Consider the following 19,796-nt stretch of genomic DNA (forward strand, 5'->3'; position numbering starts at 1 on the left):
TATTATAAAATCTCGATTTTTATATCGGTTTATTGAGTTTTTATAATTATCACACTCCAAATTATTATAGATATATACTTTTATTAATAAATAACGAAAATTGATATTCACTATATTCGTGTAGATGTATACGTAACCACTTAAGACGGTAGGAAGCGTATCAAGGTGAGTTACGTGATAGTTATATAGCAAGGGCAATATTATGTTACTTTTAATTAAATTGTATTGTTGCGTAAATAATACATTTATTTCAAAAAGCTGTGAAATAAATATTTGGAAAGCTGTATAACTTATCATTTCCATTGCCCACTCAATCTTTGAGGCGGTGAAAGAATTTTTCCTTCTTCTTCCTCCTCCTCTTTTCCTCTACGTATTTATCACACTTGAAAAACGAAATCTCAAAACAAAACTAATTAAATTGAGAGCATAAAAACATGTTTACAAATGTAGCGAATTGTTCAACGTATAAAATTTTATTATATACAGAAAATACAACGGAAATAATGCGGCTCCATAAAGTAAACCGTGTAAAAATTAATTGTTTTGTCGTTTTATTGTGTTTCATTGGATAATACGAAGTTCAATAATTCATTATATATTTATAAATATATAAGAACGTTTCTCTTGATTTAAATTTTAAATTGATAAATTTTAATCATAAACGTTTTAGAAATAAGAAAACGTGTAGTTAATTCAGATAAAGTAAAATATATATATATATATAAAATAAAGACGTCACGTCTTATAAATTTAATTATATGCAAATATTGTTCGAAATAAATTTATACTCTGCGTGTTTAAATATCTTTTATATTTATATAAAATCTGCACTGACGTCAAAATTTAGAAACGCTAAAACTTCTGTTACGTCATCGATTAAAATTATAATGTCGTTTGTAATTCCGGTAAACACGTGTCAAGAGTTGTTATAAATTTTTTTTTTTTTTCTATTGGCGATAGATTCAAATCCCTCTCTATTTAGTCAAATCTAATTTAAATTATTTATATATTATATTAAAGTTATATAAATGATGGAAACTCAATACGATTTTCACGTGATTCCTTACTCAATCGAACGCAATTTAATCCGCTTAACGGGCCATCTACGAAAAATGATTAAATTCGGTGGCAGAATGTAATGGGTGCAAAGTTTTCCAATAGAAATTTATAAAAGACGAGAAATTTTATATATAAATCGGATGCGTTTATATATATAAACACACACAATTTCAAAAAAGTGAAATGGATTCAAAACGACGCGTGACGTCATTTTCAGAATCCGACGTCATCTTATTGACGTATTTAAAAGTTGTTATAATTAATTACGTATCTGCACGAGATTTATGAATTTTTATCTGGTCGTTTGTATTAAATATTAGTGTTTTTTTTTTTAATTCATAATAAACCGCTTTTTGATATTAATTACGCACGACGCGGTCTAGAAATAAATAAACATATTTTTTTTTCTTTAAATTCAAATATAATTTGATTTACCGTCGTTTTTATAGACGAGAGTATATTAAAAAAAGATCGGCGACGACGTCATTAATTTTTTTTTCTTTTCTAAATAGAAAATAAGGAGCGAGATTTTAAAAAAATTCTCTCTTAAATATAAATATAAATATATATATATATATATAATTCTTAATTAAAAAATTTTACAAAATCTGAAAGGAAATGCAATAATGATGACATAGTGACGTCAGGCATACGTCACAAAAGCAATCAATTCTATATATTAATCCCTTAGGCTGTTTTTCACTCCTTAAAATAAACTTTAACATTGAATGAATAACTAATGAACTCGCTAGTCACGTGGGAGGCATTGGCCGCTGAGTATGACGGGACGTGGATGGAAGTGTAGGTAAGATCGGTTGTCATGTCAACGGAGGTTGTGTTTAATCAGCTCAAAGTGTTTGTGGATTTTGCTGGATGATGTTTTCCTAGAAGATGCTTAAATCAGGTAAGTTTTTTTTATAAAAAAAATCTCGGAAAAATTAAATATATTCCCCGTCTTAAAAAATATTATAATAAATAATAATAATAATTAATTTTATATTATTTAATTCGCTTTAATATTACTCGTGTTTTTTTAAATTTAGATAATTAAATTTTAAACTTTTATCTGTTTCTATTGTTTAAGAAATTTAATATTTAAAACTTCACTTTCAAAATAAACAATGCCGTAATTAATATAAATTGTTTAAGTAATGTGAAAAAAAAGTTTAAAATGTTTTCCAAAATGGCATTATTTTTGAAGAAATTAATATATATTTTAAGAATTAAATTTAAGTTTTCTTAAATCGAATTACAATGAAATTATATATTGTTTTCATTGTTTAACTCCGAATCGGAACACGAGATGGCACGACAGTTTTCTACAACGTAACACTAACACTATTTAGGGTGGTGTGACGAAAGAATAAACAAAGTAACGAAACGACAGCTACGAGATTTTGTATAAAAATAAGCTACAGTTTATTAACTGTATAATAAAAGTCAAAATGTATTGTGTATTACATTACGCACGTTGAATAGGGAATTAAATTCTCCTCCCTTCTTAAGATGATATTATTTTTAAACAAAAATAAAATATATAATATAAACATTATTTATTATAAGTGCGTATATACACCCGACATATTCTAACATCTAAAACTTCTTACATTAATCCACTTAAGCGTTACAGATAAACAAAATAACGTAAATTGTTTTATTTAGTATCCAGTTACGTTTTTAAGGGGTGAAAACTCTTGGAAATCTTCCTCATCCACTTTTTTTTTCGGATGAAAGAACATCCATTCCAGTCAGCTGATATCGCCCGTGACGTCATGCGCTCTCGGCACGCGCAAACCGGCGGGCGAACCTCTGTCATGACGTCACCGCCCGAATTAAACCGCATTTCTGATTCCGGAATAATACCTTGCAAATTGGTTGGTTCGCCATTCAAACACCGCCGTAACCTTAACCCTGGACTCGATCGAAATATTAAAATAGATCGGAGTCACCACAGTTTGCCGGCGCTACTTTTCTTTACGGAGCGTCACACCGCACTACGCCACGTCGGCCGGAACTATTTTCAGTATGTCGAAGTATTGAGAGAAGTGTAGATGTTGCCTATGACTTACCATAAATAGAAGGTTAGTAAAAGTACCGTTTGTTATATCTTTGCTTAACGTTGAAAGATATAAACACCGCGTTACGCGAATTCGACACGTTTCCTACGTTAAAGATGGTCTCGGGTAGTTTAAAAAACCTCCGCTTACGGATTCACTCCAAATGATAATACTAGGTGGGTGACGTCAATCTGTGTAGAAGTGCGTAATTGCTCGTCGGACTGCTGCGATTTGGTCAATAGCCAGTAAGATGTTTTGTAACAAAATCTATCAATTTTACGCGTTACGTTCGGAGTTGGTAATGGGGAGAGGCGATTCAATCGAGGAAATTGAGTTTATTTTCTACGCGATTTTACTCACCATTTCGCTTCCAAATCGTGCTAATTCGCCTCCAAACGAGTTCTCTTTTTCCCTCTCTCTCTTCCTCCTTCCGCAAATTCTAGAACGATTTTTCTAGTATTCTAGAATTACCTGTGTAAATATATCCATCAACTTTAATCATAGGTTGGCCTTGCTTGAAATATCTCGTTGCCATTTTTCCATTTCGTACATTAAATAGGAACGGAGTCCAGTTATTTTTCTATTATGCATACACATACATTAACTTCCACACAAGATACCTCCTAAAGGGGGGTTTGCATTATTCAGATCCTTGCTTTTATCTGGATTTAAACTAGAATATTAACGGGACAACAAGCTTATAAATTTCCAAGCGGCATGAATTCTTTATAGAATAAAGTAATTTCTATACAGATTCAAACCGAAAGCGTATCTATACATATTTGGCTTTTGCGTAAGAATAAATCATTAATTTGTACACTAATTAATATACCGTCGACGTATACGCCAATACGAAGCCGCAAAGTGACCGCGTAGACGGTTCGTGGCGTCCAAAAAATGGCTTTCGGCGCGCAGTTTCGGAATTTTGACTTGTACTTTCTTGCGGTAGAGTGATTATCTATCCAACTTATATATATAAAGTGGGACGATGATTAGTAAAAGTATGCCGGAGTAAACACAGAGCCACGCTTGGTGCGGTATGCTTTATACATATGTATACGTACACCGAAGTCGATATCCTTGAATCCGTAAACTCAAACTTTTTTTAATGGTTCCCGTCGTCCTCCGGGTTTCGAGTCGTCGACACGCAGAACTCTAAATAAAAACGGGCGAATCTTTGTTTTTGTGCGCTTCTACTCGAAAAAGGCCGGTCGGGGTTGCCGCGTCGGCTTAATATTTCCCGTGCCGAGATTGTTGCACGTTAATAACGGTCCAGAAAGACATAAAACGGTAATTTGTAATTTTTAATTACAATTTCTGTTTGACAGAATAATTTATAAATTAAATATCTGCTTGTGTCAGTTTTAATTTGTATAACAAAGTGAAGGTAATGGTTTAGATATTTGAAACAATGTCGGGGAGAAAAATTGTCATCTGCAGTGTTAATTAAATGTAGAAGTATTAAATGGTAATTGGAATATTTGTGAAATTTTTAAACTTCTCTTTACATTAGTTATTGAAGTAGAAAGTTTCCGATTTCTCCATAGAAAACATTCATTAGAAATCTGTTTTGTTCGTGAGAACAGGAAATTCAAAGGTTAGTTTTGTTGATCTTTTTTTTAAAGTTAGTGTCAAAAGTCATTGCAGACTTGTTAAAGGTTATGAATATTCTAAACTTGGCTCATGTGTACATTTAATAATGATCAACTGCTTGTGAGAATTTGAAAATGGCATTAGGGTTGTTATAATAGTTCTCTAGAGATCATAACTTTACTGCCAAATGAAATGTTTCCAAGGATGGATAGCTTTTGAAAAATTCTAACCTGTTCTCAGTACAAACTGTATTAAACTATCCAAGTTTTATTACTACAATACACACTAAAAAGTGCATTTTCACTCACTAAGACTAATTAACGACGTAGACACCAGAGCATATATTTCTTTTCTACGAAACCATACATTTATTGTATGTTGAAACAGGCTTAAATTAAAATATACCAGTGTAAGGTATTTACCTTATCAACAGGTGGTAAACAAAACTGAGAGGAAGTTGCAAAACCATTTATAAACTTGTAGCAATTAAAGTTTCGGTCGGTTCGAATGTTTAATTAGTCCGCGGAAAAAGATTCCGGGGGCACGTTCGAAACAAAGAAAAAACGGGCAAGCACCAATCTAGTTTCTCCGTACAAGCTTTTGCCAAACGGAGAGATTCGAAGGCAAAGAGCTCCGAGTAGAGGCAGAAGAGAAGCGGAGGTTCGAGCGATTCGACGTTCTCGCTTTTATTTATAATACCGGATTCGGAGAAATTCTTTCCAGACTTCCTTTCGAAAGTCGCCTCTCCCGGCCGGAAAGAATTTATTTTACGCCGACGCCGTCAAAATCGAGCAGAGAGCGAGACGCCGGGAAGAAACTCGTTTCTGTCGCCCGTCGGTGGGAGAATAAAGAAAAGAAATGGTTTTTATACAATCGGTACAGGGTACGAGAAATTGCCAGACCGTAAGTTTTGTGGGGACGCAAAGCCTTCCAGTCTAACAAAGAAAAATTCTTAACTTTCATCCACTCATCTGGTGGAACACACAGTATAAATAGCACTTCATTCACATCTGTCTAGTTTAAGATGACATCACCAGATGGCAGAAAATCGGCAAGGGATGTCTAATGTAAGATTACACAGATTCTACAGCAGAATCAAATCGAGCAAAGGTAATTTTTCAAAGAAAGATCTCAGGCAATACACTCGGTCGGGGGTCGACTCGACGGATAGAAATCATCTTGTCTGGAACGACTAATTGATGAATCACACGTGTGAAGTTCTTGGCTCGGTTCCTCTCATTGTTTTTCGCGCGGTGCGTAGTATTTCTGAGAAGAGAGAGAAGGAAGACAGGCAGGCGCGCGTGCGACTCCTGTAGCGCGTGCCTTCCCGTTCGGCATATAAGTTATCACCAGAAGAGGAAGTCGAGACGAACGAACCAGTTCGATCGAAAAATTTTAAACTGCCGCTCGACATTTTTCCGGTTTTCTCGAGCTTAAAAGCCGAAGCGGAAGGTCGTTAGGCGAATAGAAAAGCCATTAGCCGCTGCCTACATGCGTGGGGATGAAGTAATTGGCAGCGCGCGTGGCATGCCCCCTCTCTTTTTTTTTAGTCGGAAAAAAAGAAAACAAGTCGGTGGATTTCCTCTCTGGTCGTCTCCCCGTCCCCCTAATCCTTTACGAGTTAAATTAGTTAAGGGGCCGATTAGATAATCCGAAGGAGACGTTTCGTTATCCGTTTACTGAGATTTTTACTCGGAAATTAGGCGGATGTGAGCCAGGCCGCCCGTCCAAAAATAGCAACAGGGTCTAGTTGCCGTTCGTCACGCTCGGGGGGACTTTTGTGTGTCTGCTCTCGAGATCTGCGCCGGCGAGAGATGCGTCTTCGGGTTTTTTAACTCGCTCCGCTGCTTCGGCCCATCCGTCTTATTAAAATCGCCCATTCCGCCGGTAAATGTCAAGGACTGCGACGTACCTGTACCAGCCGTGTACACGCGCGCGCGCGCCGGCGCGACCGCGCTTCCCCCTCGCTCGCGATCGGCGTTCGAAACGCTCCACGTTACCTGCTTAAAGCCGGGACGGGACCCCTCGAGAGTATCCAGCGTGGGGGTGGGCGGGGTGGCCCCCTACGAGATCGGCCTCCTGCCGTCGTACTCCGTCTCGGTCCGTGTCATAAAGCGATATGCCATCGTCGCCACTTTGCTGGATGTGGCGGCAGTTGGAGCGCACCCCGTGTTTAGATTAGCTGATAATTTTGGAAGGTTTCTCTTTAGAACAGGCTAATTCGAGAAACGACGGGAGGGCTTTCCACGTTCGATCGGCTCCCGGCTATTTTAGTAGAGCCCCCGACGTCCGGGATCCCGCGGGCTCTCCCGCGATGCGCGGCGGTGACCGATCCGGCGCGCTCCGCGCGTGGCAGGCGCTCGCGACGCGCATTCTTCGGAGGGGACGGCTGTCGGTAATGGCGCAATGTTGTAGTTGGGATGCTGCCAAGACGGAGTGTGCCGGGTTGCGTGCGGCCGGATCCTGTTTCCGCATCGTTTGGAAGTCGTCCAAGCGCCTCTCCGACGCGACCTTCCGAAAACGAACGTTCTAACGGCAAAAGACGGGAGAGACTTTGTTTCTCTCTCCACCGATGTTAGTCGTTCGCCCGCAACGCGTGGCGTCTTTTACGCGCCCGTTGCTGCTTTTGTCGTCGGGACGTGTCGTCCCGGTCCCGGTGTGGCGAGGTCTAAAGATCGCACGTGCTGTGTGCGGCTTTGTTCGCCGCGCTGAAATAGGAGCCGAGTTGGCGTGATGCCAGACACGTGACCTTCGTCACTTCCTCCGGTTCTCGGCTGCCGATGGAGGGACACACGATACCCGAAAGGAGGGACGAGCTCTCCCCCCTTGGCTGCTCTTTCTCCAGCTTCTCTCGTCCCCCTCCATCACTCCAGAGCAACAGATGTTAGGCGAGCTGCCAGAAGATGGTGATAGAACTCTGTCTTGCTTCCAAATAAGGAAACTGAACCTCATCCTTCGAAACACGAGTTCGCCGAAGAACACCGCGTCGCAGGCGCTGCCGCACCATATGGCGCGCGTATTGTCGGATCGACGCGCGTTGCCCCGGCCTTTGTTTACTTCGTTACGCAAATTATCGAACCCATTAAAGCGTTCCGACACCCCCTTCGATTTACGCAATCTTTTTCTCAACTACGCACGCCGTTTTCCCACAGGGCCGAGTTTTTCCTCCCCTCCCCGCGTTTACGTTTTGCTTGTTTACGTTGGAGATCCGATACTTTTCTACAGTTAATGACCGAAATTTTATTTTTGCAGAAATTATCCACCACGCGTGGGGGGGGGTAACGTCCGCGCGTGGCTCGTCTCCAGAGCGGGATGGCCATCGCCGGATTGATGTATGGCACGAGGATCGAAGGATACGAGTAAACACCCGGAAATCTCACTTCCCGTTGCAAACTTATTTGTCAGAGGTTTTATCTCGTCACCCTCCCTGTTATTTACCCGTCTTGACCTTGGCGGTGCCCGACGTCATTCTGGGGGGAGATCTCCCCCGTCGGGGTGTACCGTTCCGTCTTTTTTTTCCGGTAGTTTCGCTCGGGCCACCGAATTCGGACGGGCCGAAGAGTCGGGAGGGGGCGACGTCGGAGGCCCGCTTATCGAGCGTTAGACAACAATTACGGGCCGAGGTGGACGGGTTCGGTAGGAGATAGAATGGCCGATCGAGCTCCCTCGCGCGACATTGCCCTTTTCAGCGTCCGACGAGAGCTGGCTTAAGTGACTGTACACGATTGGTCATCGGATGCCCGACGTCAGAGGCGCTCATGGCGCATGTGTACATGCCCGGTGTACCAAAGAGATGTTTAGACTTAAGTCATATCGTTCCTGCGGCGAATTGAGGTAGGCTGCTATTTTTGGTGTTTCTTTATTCCGAGCTATTTTCAGCGGGTCATCACAATACCTCGCGTATGGCATCAGCCTATGCGTCGCGCTCTTCCCGGATGGCGCATTAGCAATAAGGGGGCGACCATGGGAGTTGAACGTCCTAACCCGGTTCGTTTTTTTCCCAGTTTTCGGGACAGATTGCGCGTGTCTTTGAACCCCGATAACCAGATAGCGACACGTGCTACAGAGAGGGGGGAGGCCGCCGTTCTCTCTCTTTCTCTGCGACGAGAAAGTGTGGAGTCGAGAGAAAGGCCGGAGGCCACTCGAATACTAGGTAATACACTGACCTAGTAAGGCTCGAGTTTGTTAACCCGACTTCGGTTCCTTGACCTTGCGCCTCGGTTTTCTCGTTCGCCTTACTTCCCGGTCGAGCGAGACTCGTGGGGGGGGGGAGTTATGCGTTGCGAGTTCTGCTCCGCTCCGAGCGAACGTGTTGGGATTAAACATATGGAGGATATCAGATCCCGTGTTTCCTGTTAGTCTCCATCCAGCTCTGAGGAAAGCCTGTTATCTTAGATAGGGGGTTTCCCCTTTCCTTTCTCCACCCTCCCTCAATAAAAATTTCCATCTGTTTATTTGAATGGTGAGATCTATCTCTTGCATTGGCCTATCTGGTGATAATTTCTTGCGATAGCTATCTTTTATATATATATATATATATATAATTAATTATGAATCACTAATAATGTGAATAACCTAGATAGATAATTTGCTTTTTTTCAATCTGGGATGATAAAAATATTTAGTTTTTTTAAGTTTTTATTTCAGTGGGGATGCTGGTGTGCTGCTAAGCCAGTTTGTTGCTACCCCTAAGTGAAATGAATAAAGTTTGATTTCACCTCTGGTAGAAATTGTTAGAAGGTGGATTCATTTCTCCTCTCTAGGAATGTCATTCGTTAAAGAGGGGGAGAAAAAAAAAATACATATGTAAATCTAATCGTTTCTGGGTGGAGTCCGGAGAAAAAGAAATCGATACTTATTTTAAATGATTGATTTTAATTACGTAATGCCGAACTAGAGGTTAAGAGTTTTGACGTAGATCTACAATTTCAGATCCGAATCCTTCCTTCTAGGGCCAGCAGAGCCACACTCGTTCACATGACCACAAGCTGGCGTTAACTTTGAAAACAGCTTCTGTTCCTTTTAACGTCAACTATCAACAGTCCCTTCATATTGTGAGTCTACAAAAACAGAGTTCTGTGCCTTGTTGTCTACCACCATCCAGCATGGGTAGGAAAAAGATCCAAATATCCCGAATCACCGACGAGCGAAATCGACAGGTAGGTACGAGTTTGGGCAACTGTCGTGGGCTTTGATATAATGTCCGTATCGCTAGATGACGTAAATGTAATATTTTTGTTTGGTGTCGTAATGAGACAATGTTGGAGTCGGGGGTATCGATTTACCTTATCTCTATATCAAAAAATATGTGATTTTTTTTTTTTTAAAAAGATTTTTAGAAACTTGACTTTACTATTTTACGTGCTTTTTTTTCTTTTAAGTTATTTAAATTTTCAAACTTAAATTAGGTGACTTTTACAAAGCGGAAATTTGGATTGATGAAGAAGGCATACGAACTCAGTGTGTTGTGTGACTGCGAAATTGCTCTCATTATCTTCAACAGTACTAACAAGTTATTTCAATATGCAAGTACAGACATGGACAAGGTTTTATTGAAATACACCGAATATAATGAACCCCACGAAAGTAGAACAAATAGTGACATTGTCGAGGTTAGTCAACTGCGACGACTAATTGTGGGAATCGCTCGAGACTAAAATTTTAAATTCTGATTTTGTAGGCACTTAGCAAAAAGGAACATAAAAATTCATCCAATGGTTGTGAAAGTCCTGAGCCGGAACAAGACCAGTATGTCCTCACTCCTCGTACAGAAGCAAAATATAACAAAATTAACGAAGAATTTGAACTTTTAATGCAAAGAAATATTCAGCTAAATGGTAACAGAGTAAGTAGGTTTTTTTAAATTCTGAATTTATATAAATTGTCAAAATTTTAATATCTAATTTTATTTTTAGGTCCCACCTCCGGTGATTAGTCAAGGGTTATCACCACTATCAATTAATGCATCTGTGAATAGTACCACTTACAACTCTCCAGATCATGGGCTATTACACTCGTCGCCTCAAATGCCCTCGCACACTAGCGTTAGTCCTCGTCCCAGCTCTTCGGGTAATTTTATTGATATTTGAAAATATGATTTAACTTTGTAAAGTGAAATTCGTCGGATGATCCAATTTTTAAACCTTCTTTTAAAAGGAACGCTACTCGACATCAATGGGACGACTGCAAACGGTTACCATAGACCTGTTTCACCGAGTTCTCCGGAACTTGGGAACAAACACGATAAACAAAATTCTTCGCCGACGGGCAATGGGACAAGACCGAATCTTCGAGTGGTCATCCCGAATTCTCATCAGGCAACTGCTGGCCTTGTAAGAAAAATCTTTATCTGATGATGATAAATTTTTGGAATTCTTATTTAATGTTCGTTTGCTATGCAGATATCTCGAAATTCCAACATTTCCCTTGGTACTCCAGTGGTTTCCGTGACCACCCCTCTTCCTAGTGTGACAAGTTATCCGTCCACACTCACATCTAGTTTTACAAGTGAGTAATTATTATTATAACAAATCTTTTTCCTCACAGAAATATTTCATTTGTTTTACTTTTGTATATTTTGTAGATGATTTCCAGTTAAATACTGACTTAAGTTTAGGATTTAACTCTCCGAATTTGTTACACGGTTGGTCGACACAAAACCCTTTATCGAGTGTACCTACAGGCATGAGTCAAGGCAGGTAAGATTGCCATATATCAGTGAGTAACAAATATTTATTTTTATATTGGGTATTATAATTTATTATTATGATTTTAGCCCCAGTGCAACACTTACTTCTGGTGTTTTGCCTCATATGTCGGTTAATACTCCTCCTCCGTCGTCACCGCTTTCTGTCAAAATTAAAAGTGAACCCATTTCGCCGTCGAGAGACGGTTCTGCGCTCCAGCGACCACCCTCCGTGACGGGTCACCTCTCGCCCGGGCATCCGCTTATTCCTTCCACTTCGTCGTCTCCGGATCCCAGCGTCGTGCCAGAATACGACGGACCCATCACCAAGAGGGTCCGTCTGACTGCAGACAGCTGGGCAACGTAGTGAATCTTGTCGTCGGTATAAGGATGGTCTTCCTGTACCCTTTATGTAGTCATAGCTCACAGTTCACAATGACCACCCCCTTTGGCCTTTTTTTCTAAAACGTGCACTGTGCACTTTAAACAAGGTTATCAGACTTGAGTTTTTCGGTAACTGTAACATAAAATCGTGTACGTCTGTACCATAAACGGTACTGCTCACTCCGAAAACATTACGCCTTCTGTTACACAGAAAAGGTTTTTAGGACTGTCCTACATACAGTTCGCACACCAACAGCCGAGAAAAAACATAAGGTCAACAATGTTAGATCAGTCTCTGTTAAAAAAAAAAATCCGTCTTCACCCCAAAAGCTACTGTGATAGAACGTGCAGACTGAAAAGATGGTGTATTCTTGTAGGGCACCTTTATTTCAATCAAATCAGGAGTGGTCTCCCCAACTACCAGAAGAAACAGATCCTAATATTAGTGATATTGGGTATAGTGAGAAATATAGAGATTTTATACCAAAGTTCTATTATGATGACGTAAGTTCTGACAGTTTGGATATTTATTGGGCAAAATGTTTTCTATGAAATAGATGTTAGACACCAAACATGGCCTCGTTTATATAAAAGGCATGATAGAGCTAGCACTATTTGAAAATTTCTATTTTCGTTAGTTACATTCCCTGTGTGGAGAGACAAAAAAAAGAACAATAGTGTCCAGCTTTGCACCATGAGTTATCTATTATTATTATAGTTAGTTGTTTCTCTGCCGGAGGAACGAGCTGCTTTGTTGAAGTACTTAAAGCTTCCTTTTACAAATTTCTTCCTATATTGTTGAAAATTACATCCTGCACCGAAATATATAGTTCTCGATTTGTTCCGTGCATGTGAGTCACTACGTGGCTGGTTACTGTTCTGACATTGCAGATTTATTGCCTGTTGGAATATAGAAGATTAAAAAAAATTGATCATTGTGTTGATGGTTGCTGTTTGTGATGGTAGTAATATGAAAAGTTATGGTGATATCTCCCTCACCAATTAATCCCATCAAACTCTTTTTATGTTTGTGTAGTATTTTTGACCCTTTCTGGTCAGTAATGTATAATCTTCCAATGTACAGTCAAAACTGCCAGAAAAAATGTTGTCACTGTTGAACTGCCGTTGACAATGCAGACGACTTTATAGCAGATTTTAAAATACAGCTGGTTGACTGTGAAGGCCGACGACTTGCTTCGTATTTAGACTTTTTATTTACCGATCTGTTATTTTTGTGTAAATACCGACCGGCCGTCTTCGTGTGAATACTAGCAATGTAAAATTTTAAAATATTTATAATTTTGTGAACCTAGTTCATTTTAAAAGTTTTTAATTTCTTTAATTATCATATTTAATGTAAAAAGGACAATTTAAAAAAAAAAAAAAGCACAGCTTTTGCACCCCTGCTGCATAGTGCCATATTTTATGTTGCCATAACGTGCTGCCAAAGTGCCAAACCTCGCGGGTGGGAATGGCATTGTAAAAAAATTTGTTGATACAAACACCGGTTATCGATGGCCCATTGTTCGGTAACGTGTCTTTCATATGGAGCCTGTGCTAGTCAACCAGCTTCGTGTACTCGGGTGCGACCCACCCATAGAGATTGTCATAATTTTAATGGAAGAGAGTCTCGTTACAAAACTGTTTGCCATTCATTGTTGTTGGCACTACATCATGCTTAGGTTGTGTATTTTTATCTGCCTGTGAAAAAAATAAATAATAAACAAACAAACAAAATTTGTTTCTTGTTTTAAGAACAATACACTTTTGTAATGAAATTTACAAATAAATTATTTACTATTAAAATGAAGTTTAACCAGTTTGGCCCATTAATTATTAAACAATTATATTTATTAATAAATATAAACTATCAAAAAAGCCTTTATACATTACTTTACATTTAAACCCGACGTCAAAGTCATCGTTTGGGGAAAAGTCTCATGAATACGATCATCCAGAGGAACGTAATGCACACGATGCCCAGAACCAGCAACACCCACCAGTTACAACAACGCTTGGAATGCTTTTCCAGCCGATCCGTTTCGACTTTCAGTCGTGAGTAGTTCTGATCGGTTAACTGAGAAGCTCGTTGAAGCGTCTTTAATAAAAAGAAACAGCTTTTTAAGTGATTATCGAAAAAAACACCGTAATAAAAATCTACATTATAGACTGTCGGAGACATGTCGGTTTGCCTCAAACGTTAATAAATGCACGAAGGAATACTACAAACCTTCTTATTAAATTCTGGAGTTTTTTTACATAGAAACTCAATTTCAATTCTGGCTTAGCACCAAATTATAAACAGTTAGCTGTTAGTGTCTTATTGACACTAAAATCACGATATGAGTCACACTTCTGACGGTTTGCCAGCACGATTTGGCGACCTTCGATATATTTAAGTACGGTTAATGAGAGGAAGTGCCCAACATCAGAGACTTTCACCTGCCTCTATATACATCTTACTTTCTATCAATGTTTAATAAGTCACCTGCCCATAAAAATTTTAAGGTGAATATAACATGCAAAATGTTTAGAAATACTTTACGGAATATATAATTTGGCAACGCAACATGTGACCATATTCAAAAATCATCACTCACAACCGAGTCACCTGATCCAATTATTTTTCAAGAGTAAGGATTACACATCAGTTTTACAATAACTAACCACTACATCATAATTAAATAGCATCTTTATGTTGTTGTTGATTGCAACGGAAGTCAAAACACCTTTAGGTAGGATTTAATGCAAAAATAACATTTATATACGCGTGTATAACTTCTTTCCACTAGACTGGTTCCGTATATGTCTTTACACTTTAAGGTGAATTTACGTAATTAAATGCAAACAACTGATTAATCATGTCTACTATTAATAGTAATTAACTCAAGTATTGAAATTTAACTTTAAAATTATATAAGAAAGCAAAAATAAATCAAAACACCTTTCCCTTTCATTTAAAATTAGTATTATATAAAAGTAATTAAAAGTAGATAAAGATACTGCTCAAAATTTATGAGGACTGTTGTAAAGCCTCCTCATAATATCCATTAGGCAGGTAGTGTACCACAATTTCGAAACAGTAGAAAAAATAAGGATGTTTAATTAGTTTTAAGCTCTGTATGCAATATTGTTCAAACACTAATATAAAATTGACTGTATTTTTACACTAAATAGATTGTTATAATATACTCTGCAAACGGTAAAGGTTAAGACTGCTGCTATATACTCCCGAGCCTCCTGTACTTACACTTATAGCTTCTGGTGTATCCCTAGGGTACACACAGAAGTGCTCTATAGAAAATTGTTTTAACACGTTGACTGCCATCTACGAGATGACTCGTAGTTACCGTTTCTGCCTAGGACGCCACCTACGAGTTATATCGTAGTTTGTTTCCTTGCCATATTTGTGCAGCTACGATGTAATTCGTAGTATATCAGTGTAAATATGAATAGATAGCTTCAGGGGCAAGAACAAAAAATCAAGTTTGGCTTACATGAACAGAACATTTATTAATAAATGAACAGAAAATATAATCATAAAAAGTTTATTCAAAATCGAAAGCAAAACGATATTTTTATTGTTTGTAATAATTTTTAAAACAATCTTCTACGCAAAGGGCTGGCTTCTCTGGGCAGATTGGACAGAAATAATGCATTTCTCGGCGTTTTTTAGCTTTGGTACAAATTCGACATGGCTTTGTCGGATGTTGTTTTTTCTGAGTAGGTGGGATACTCTGTAAATAGTGAAGCTCTTGCAATTTAATTTTTTTGAAACTGGTTGAATCTCTTCTCCAATCAACGCTTTGACGAATGCTTCTGTAAACTTTATAAGTTTTATTTTAGAAGAAGTTGCTTTTTGAAAGAGTTTGTGCGCATTATGTATATATATCTCTATAATATGTAATGCAACCTTTTTGGGCCATCTAATAGTCTTTCTTAGAGCTGTGTAGTACGATAGCATTTGATCTGATCGGTCAATGCCAAGAATAGTCTCATCTTTAGGTTCGGAGATGACGTCATAATCACTGTCCTCACTTGACTCCTCAGATGGTACATAATTGCTACTGTCGTTTCCATCGTCACCAAAAATTTTGTCAGATTCTGAATCACTTAGATTAGTGTAGTAATCAAGTTGATTTTTAGTCAGTAGTCTTTTCTTATCCATATTGGGATATTTATAATTTGATTATAAAAATAAATAAAAAATAACACTCTCAAAAAAGACGTAAATGTGATGTGCTCGCCTCTATATCCGATTTATTACTAATGAATTTAGACGCACATCTCCGATTGGCTGTAGCGAAGTGACAGGACGAATCGTGCCTGTGCACGAATTAACTCGTAGTTTGGCTTTAGCGAAGAGCTTTCTGTTACATAAGCCAACTATGAGATAATTCGCAATACCTTTATTTCAAGAAAAACACATTCTATATGCTTTTTGATTATTTCTATGTACTCTGATTAGAGTTTTTAATAATATAATATAATTAAATTAAGTTGGCGTTTTACAACAGAATCCTGAAAAGTCACGTGGCAGTCAACGTGTTAAACAGTTTCTAGTCTAAATCTCATATTTAATTATTAAGTTGGAATTTTTCTTTACCATCCAAATATATAACACAGATAAATTCTATCTAGTATTCAATTGTTTTAACAAGTTTTCTAAAATAAAATCTTAACCCTTTTAAATCTTTAGCACAAATTATATATGATTAATCATTAATTTGTAACATATAGAAAATAGATGAATTAAAAGTTTCTGGTTGTCAGATTAGCCACTAATCTTCAAGGTTGCCACATTCATCCTTTTTATTTTTATTTGTGGGGGAGGTATTTGTAGGCTACAACAAAACCACTCGACACATTTACCATACATGTGCTCACACAATTCAATACCAGATGTTTTAACACAAGTTCATTACAAGTGGGAAGAATTCATCTATACACACATTTAGTTAAATCACACTCAAAACCAATATATTTTATGATTTATAAGTAATTTGTATAACAAAGTGTGCCCTTTATAACCTGTGTATGGATACTTTTGGTTTGCTCTGTAGTATAAAGTATATGCGCAAGTGCACGTCTAGACATATTCATCTATTAAAAATCGTAAGGATCAATCCTGATTTAAAGATCATGCCAAACGTCAATAATAATTAATTAGATCTTTGAAAAATGATGCTAGAACACATGAAGGAGAATCTGGACTCCTTCGTGTGTTCTAGCATCAATCTGGTTTATTTAACATTAAACATATTTTGGAACCAAACTATCCCATCTCATCTACACTATGTCCTCAAAGTCCTTATAAGCCATATAAACTTTTTAATTTAATAATGAACTCACCAGGCTAGTTGTCCAAAAGGTCTGTACGTGCTCTGTCGTATCAGACACAAAAATGCCACATACTTATGACCAACTCTCCTCAACAGAAAAAGAACTCATCCACCATTTCAATTCTAACAGTGAGATGTGGGGTGCATGCAAATGTAAACAAGATCACATTCATGAAACTCTCCTCCACACACAAAGGTTTATAGGGATTTACAAATATTACAAAGGAGATTATAAAGATTTATGATAAGGGTTTATGGACTTCCTAGACAGAACATAGATGTTCTACTGACCTGAAGATGGAACAGTTCAGTCTCAGAAAACAGTTAATCTTAAATAAACCCAACTCCCATTGCAAATTCTAGCGTCAGTTTTTTTTGTTCTTTTAACGGAGTCATATGATATGAACAATTGTAATATTTTAAAATCATTTTTTCTAAAACCTGCTTTACTTCATTTTATAAATCTAAAAAACTGGATGCGCTATATTTAGTATCAAAACTACAAAAATCCAGTAATGAATAAACCCAATTGTTTGAAAACAACAAATGTTTTCAACCTTTTTCAAACGTCATCTTCAGGTTCCACAAATCTTTTTCAATTATATTATGTGAATTTAAGTACAAAACAAATTACTGGATTGTTTTGCACAACTTCTGGATGTTGCAACAAAATATATTTTAAGCAAGCTGAAGTTTTGATTCTTCAAACAAACACATGATAGAACCTGATTAACTATTGGGCTAAAAATGAGTTAATTAATTAACCAAGTTCCAGCCAACAGTTAAAATTATTATTGTAATTTGGACCTGGTTTTATATATGTATATTATTCAAATACATTATCATCTTCAAGAAAAACAACCCAATTTCACAATGGTTTATCTCAAATAAGACATTTTCACAAAGCTTGTCTTAAATGCAGACATAGGAAATGGAGCTTTGTTTCAATTCCGTACAGTGTTGGCAAGGTGTTTCGTCATTCGGTGTTGGCACGATACTTCACAATGAATGAGAAAACATTGTGCCAACACTACGTGGAATGAAACCGAGCTTTTCCTTATGACTGAAATGTCTCAAATTTAACAATGGGAAATTCATTTTTTGTTTTTGTTAAGTTTTCCAAACGTTTGATTTATTTACGTCGGGAGCTTCCGACTCCCATCCTTTTCACCCGTCGACTCCTTTCCAAAATTAGATTTAATTTGCCAACCCCTTTCTACGCTAATATAAATAAATTACAAATACGGGATGATGTGAAAAGTCAAATATAAAAATACTAATTCTAGAAAACGCTTAAATTTGTGTTCTACTTCAATTAAATTTAAATATATATAAAAATAAATTTTCCAGCTAACCCAGAATGACCTCTAATAATTTATTGATATCCAATTAAAGGGATGGACTCCTCGGGGATTGCTAATAGCCTGGATGGTGCCTGTCCATCAATAAATAATGTGTACAGTTTGAGAGGGGCTTGCAAAATGTACATCGCAATACATGGCGAGGGGAGAGGGATGGGTTCAGGTATTGTTTGCTTGGACTTTTTAGTAGTATTAGTATTATTAAAGAGGAGAGGATTTGCCAAAAGTATATCACAACAGGGAGAAAAGAGTCAAAAGTAACTCAAAAACCATATACCCAAAATTGGACAACCCTAAAAACAAGCATATTTCATTGTGTTATATGGAAAATAGATTCTATTGAATGATTTTGATAACTACTCATAATAAATTCTGCACAGTTAAGATGTGAAAATCTCTAAGCTTAAGGTCTGTAATAGACTTAGTTATAAAAAAAAAGTATGAAAATCCAATTATTGTATACTATTATAAAATAAAGTAAGAATATTTTAAAAGTTCTAACAAGTAAGTCAATTCCAACACAAATAAGTCAAAAAGGATCTATTTCGATTTGGAAATAAAAAAAGTCACCCTCAACATGATTCAGTAATTATTCCGGCAACTGCACTCGGAGATGCTATTTATAGCATCAATGAGAGACCATTAATTGTTCAAGAAGAAAATGTCAGACTCATAAATGCTTACTGATTTCTTCTTAAATATTAGACAATAGGATAGAAATAAAAGAATTATTTAACATTTGAAACAGGATTTTATTTCAGGATAAAAATTAATGATTCAATGAACAAAACTTATATATAAATCCAAAGAATTTTCAAATTATTCTACCGTATATTATACATTATTAAAACTATTCTTCGCCGAGCATATTGGTTCTCGTTGGATTGCTAAAGTTAAGTAGCGAGCAGTTTGTACGATATTCCAGTTGAGGACTACGCAAATTATCGGATGCCGTCGGCTAAATGCACCCGAAACCCAAAGGTTCGGGCTCGGACCGACCCGACTGTATTAATAAATTGGAGATAGATAAGTTCACCCAACTATAAAACAAGGCTAAACTGAAAAAAGCAGATATTAATACAAAATGGGAATGTATTTGTTTTGTTTTCTTTCATTTCAAAATAAGTTTTAGAGATGTAGTCCAGAAACGGACACTATCTCCTACTTTTAACATATTAAAAGTGTTTTCTTTCTTTATTAATAACTTTTCCTTTCCTTATTTTGTAGGCTACCCCCAGTACCTTAGTTTTCTATACAGAATTCGGCTAATTAGAAAATCACTTGCTAAGATAGTAAAAGTATTTAAAATATTAAA

General features: G+C 37.3%; 2 protein-coding genes across 3 annotated transcripts in view; one reads left to right on the forward strand and one right to left on the reverse strand.

Moving 5' to 3' along the window:
* The first annotated feature begins 9,735 nt into the window (after positions 1 to 9,735).
* LOC136980774 (myocyte-specific enhancer factor 2C-like) lies at positions 9,736 to 13,588 on the forward strand. The gene is made up of 8 exons (XM_067276966.1): positions 9,736 to 9,868; positions 10,118 to 10,321; positions 10,390 to 10,554; positions 10,625 to 10,778; positions 10,866 to 11,041; positions 11,111 to 11,216; positions 11,293 to 11,407; positions 11,485 to 13,588. The coding sequence occupies exons 1-8, from the start codon at positions 9,815 to 9,817 to the stop codon at positions 11,759 to 11,761; spliced, it is 1,251 nt and encodes a 416-aa protein (XP_067133067.1). The 5' UTR covers positions 9,736 to 9,814; the 3' UTR covers positions 11,762 to 13,588.
* Positions 13,589 to 13,607: 19 nt separating this feature from the next.
* Positions 13,608 to 19,796, reverse strand: part of Use1 (Vesicle transport protein Use1) — a 29,665-nt gene continuing 23,476 nt past the window's right edge. For both annotated transcript variants that reach the window (XM_067276968.1, XM_067276969.1), the window contains exon 6: positions 13,608 to 13,876. In XM_067276968.1, coding sequence (XP_067133069.1) covers positions 13,697 to 13,876 — 180 coding nt within the window. In that variant the 3' untranslated portion in view covers positions 13,608 to 13,696. The remainder of the gene's footprint in view (positions 13,877 to 19,796) is intronic.

This window comes from Centruroides vittatus, unplaced genomic scaffold, assembly GCF_030686945.1.
Source record: "Centruroides vittatus isolate TY-2023 unplaced genomic scaffold, ASM3068694v2 contig_723, whole genome shotgun sequence".
NCBI lineage: Eukaryota > Metazoa > Arthropoda > Arachnida > Scorpiones > Buthidae > Centruroides > Centruroides vittatus.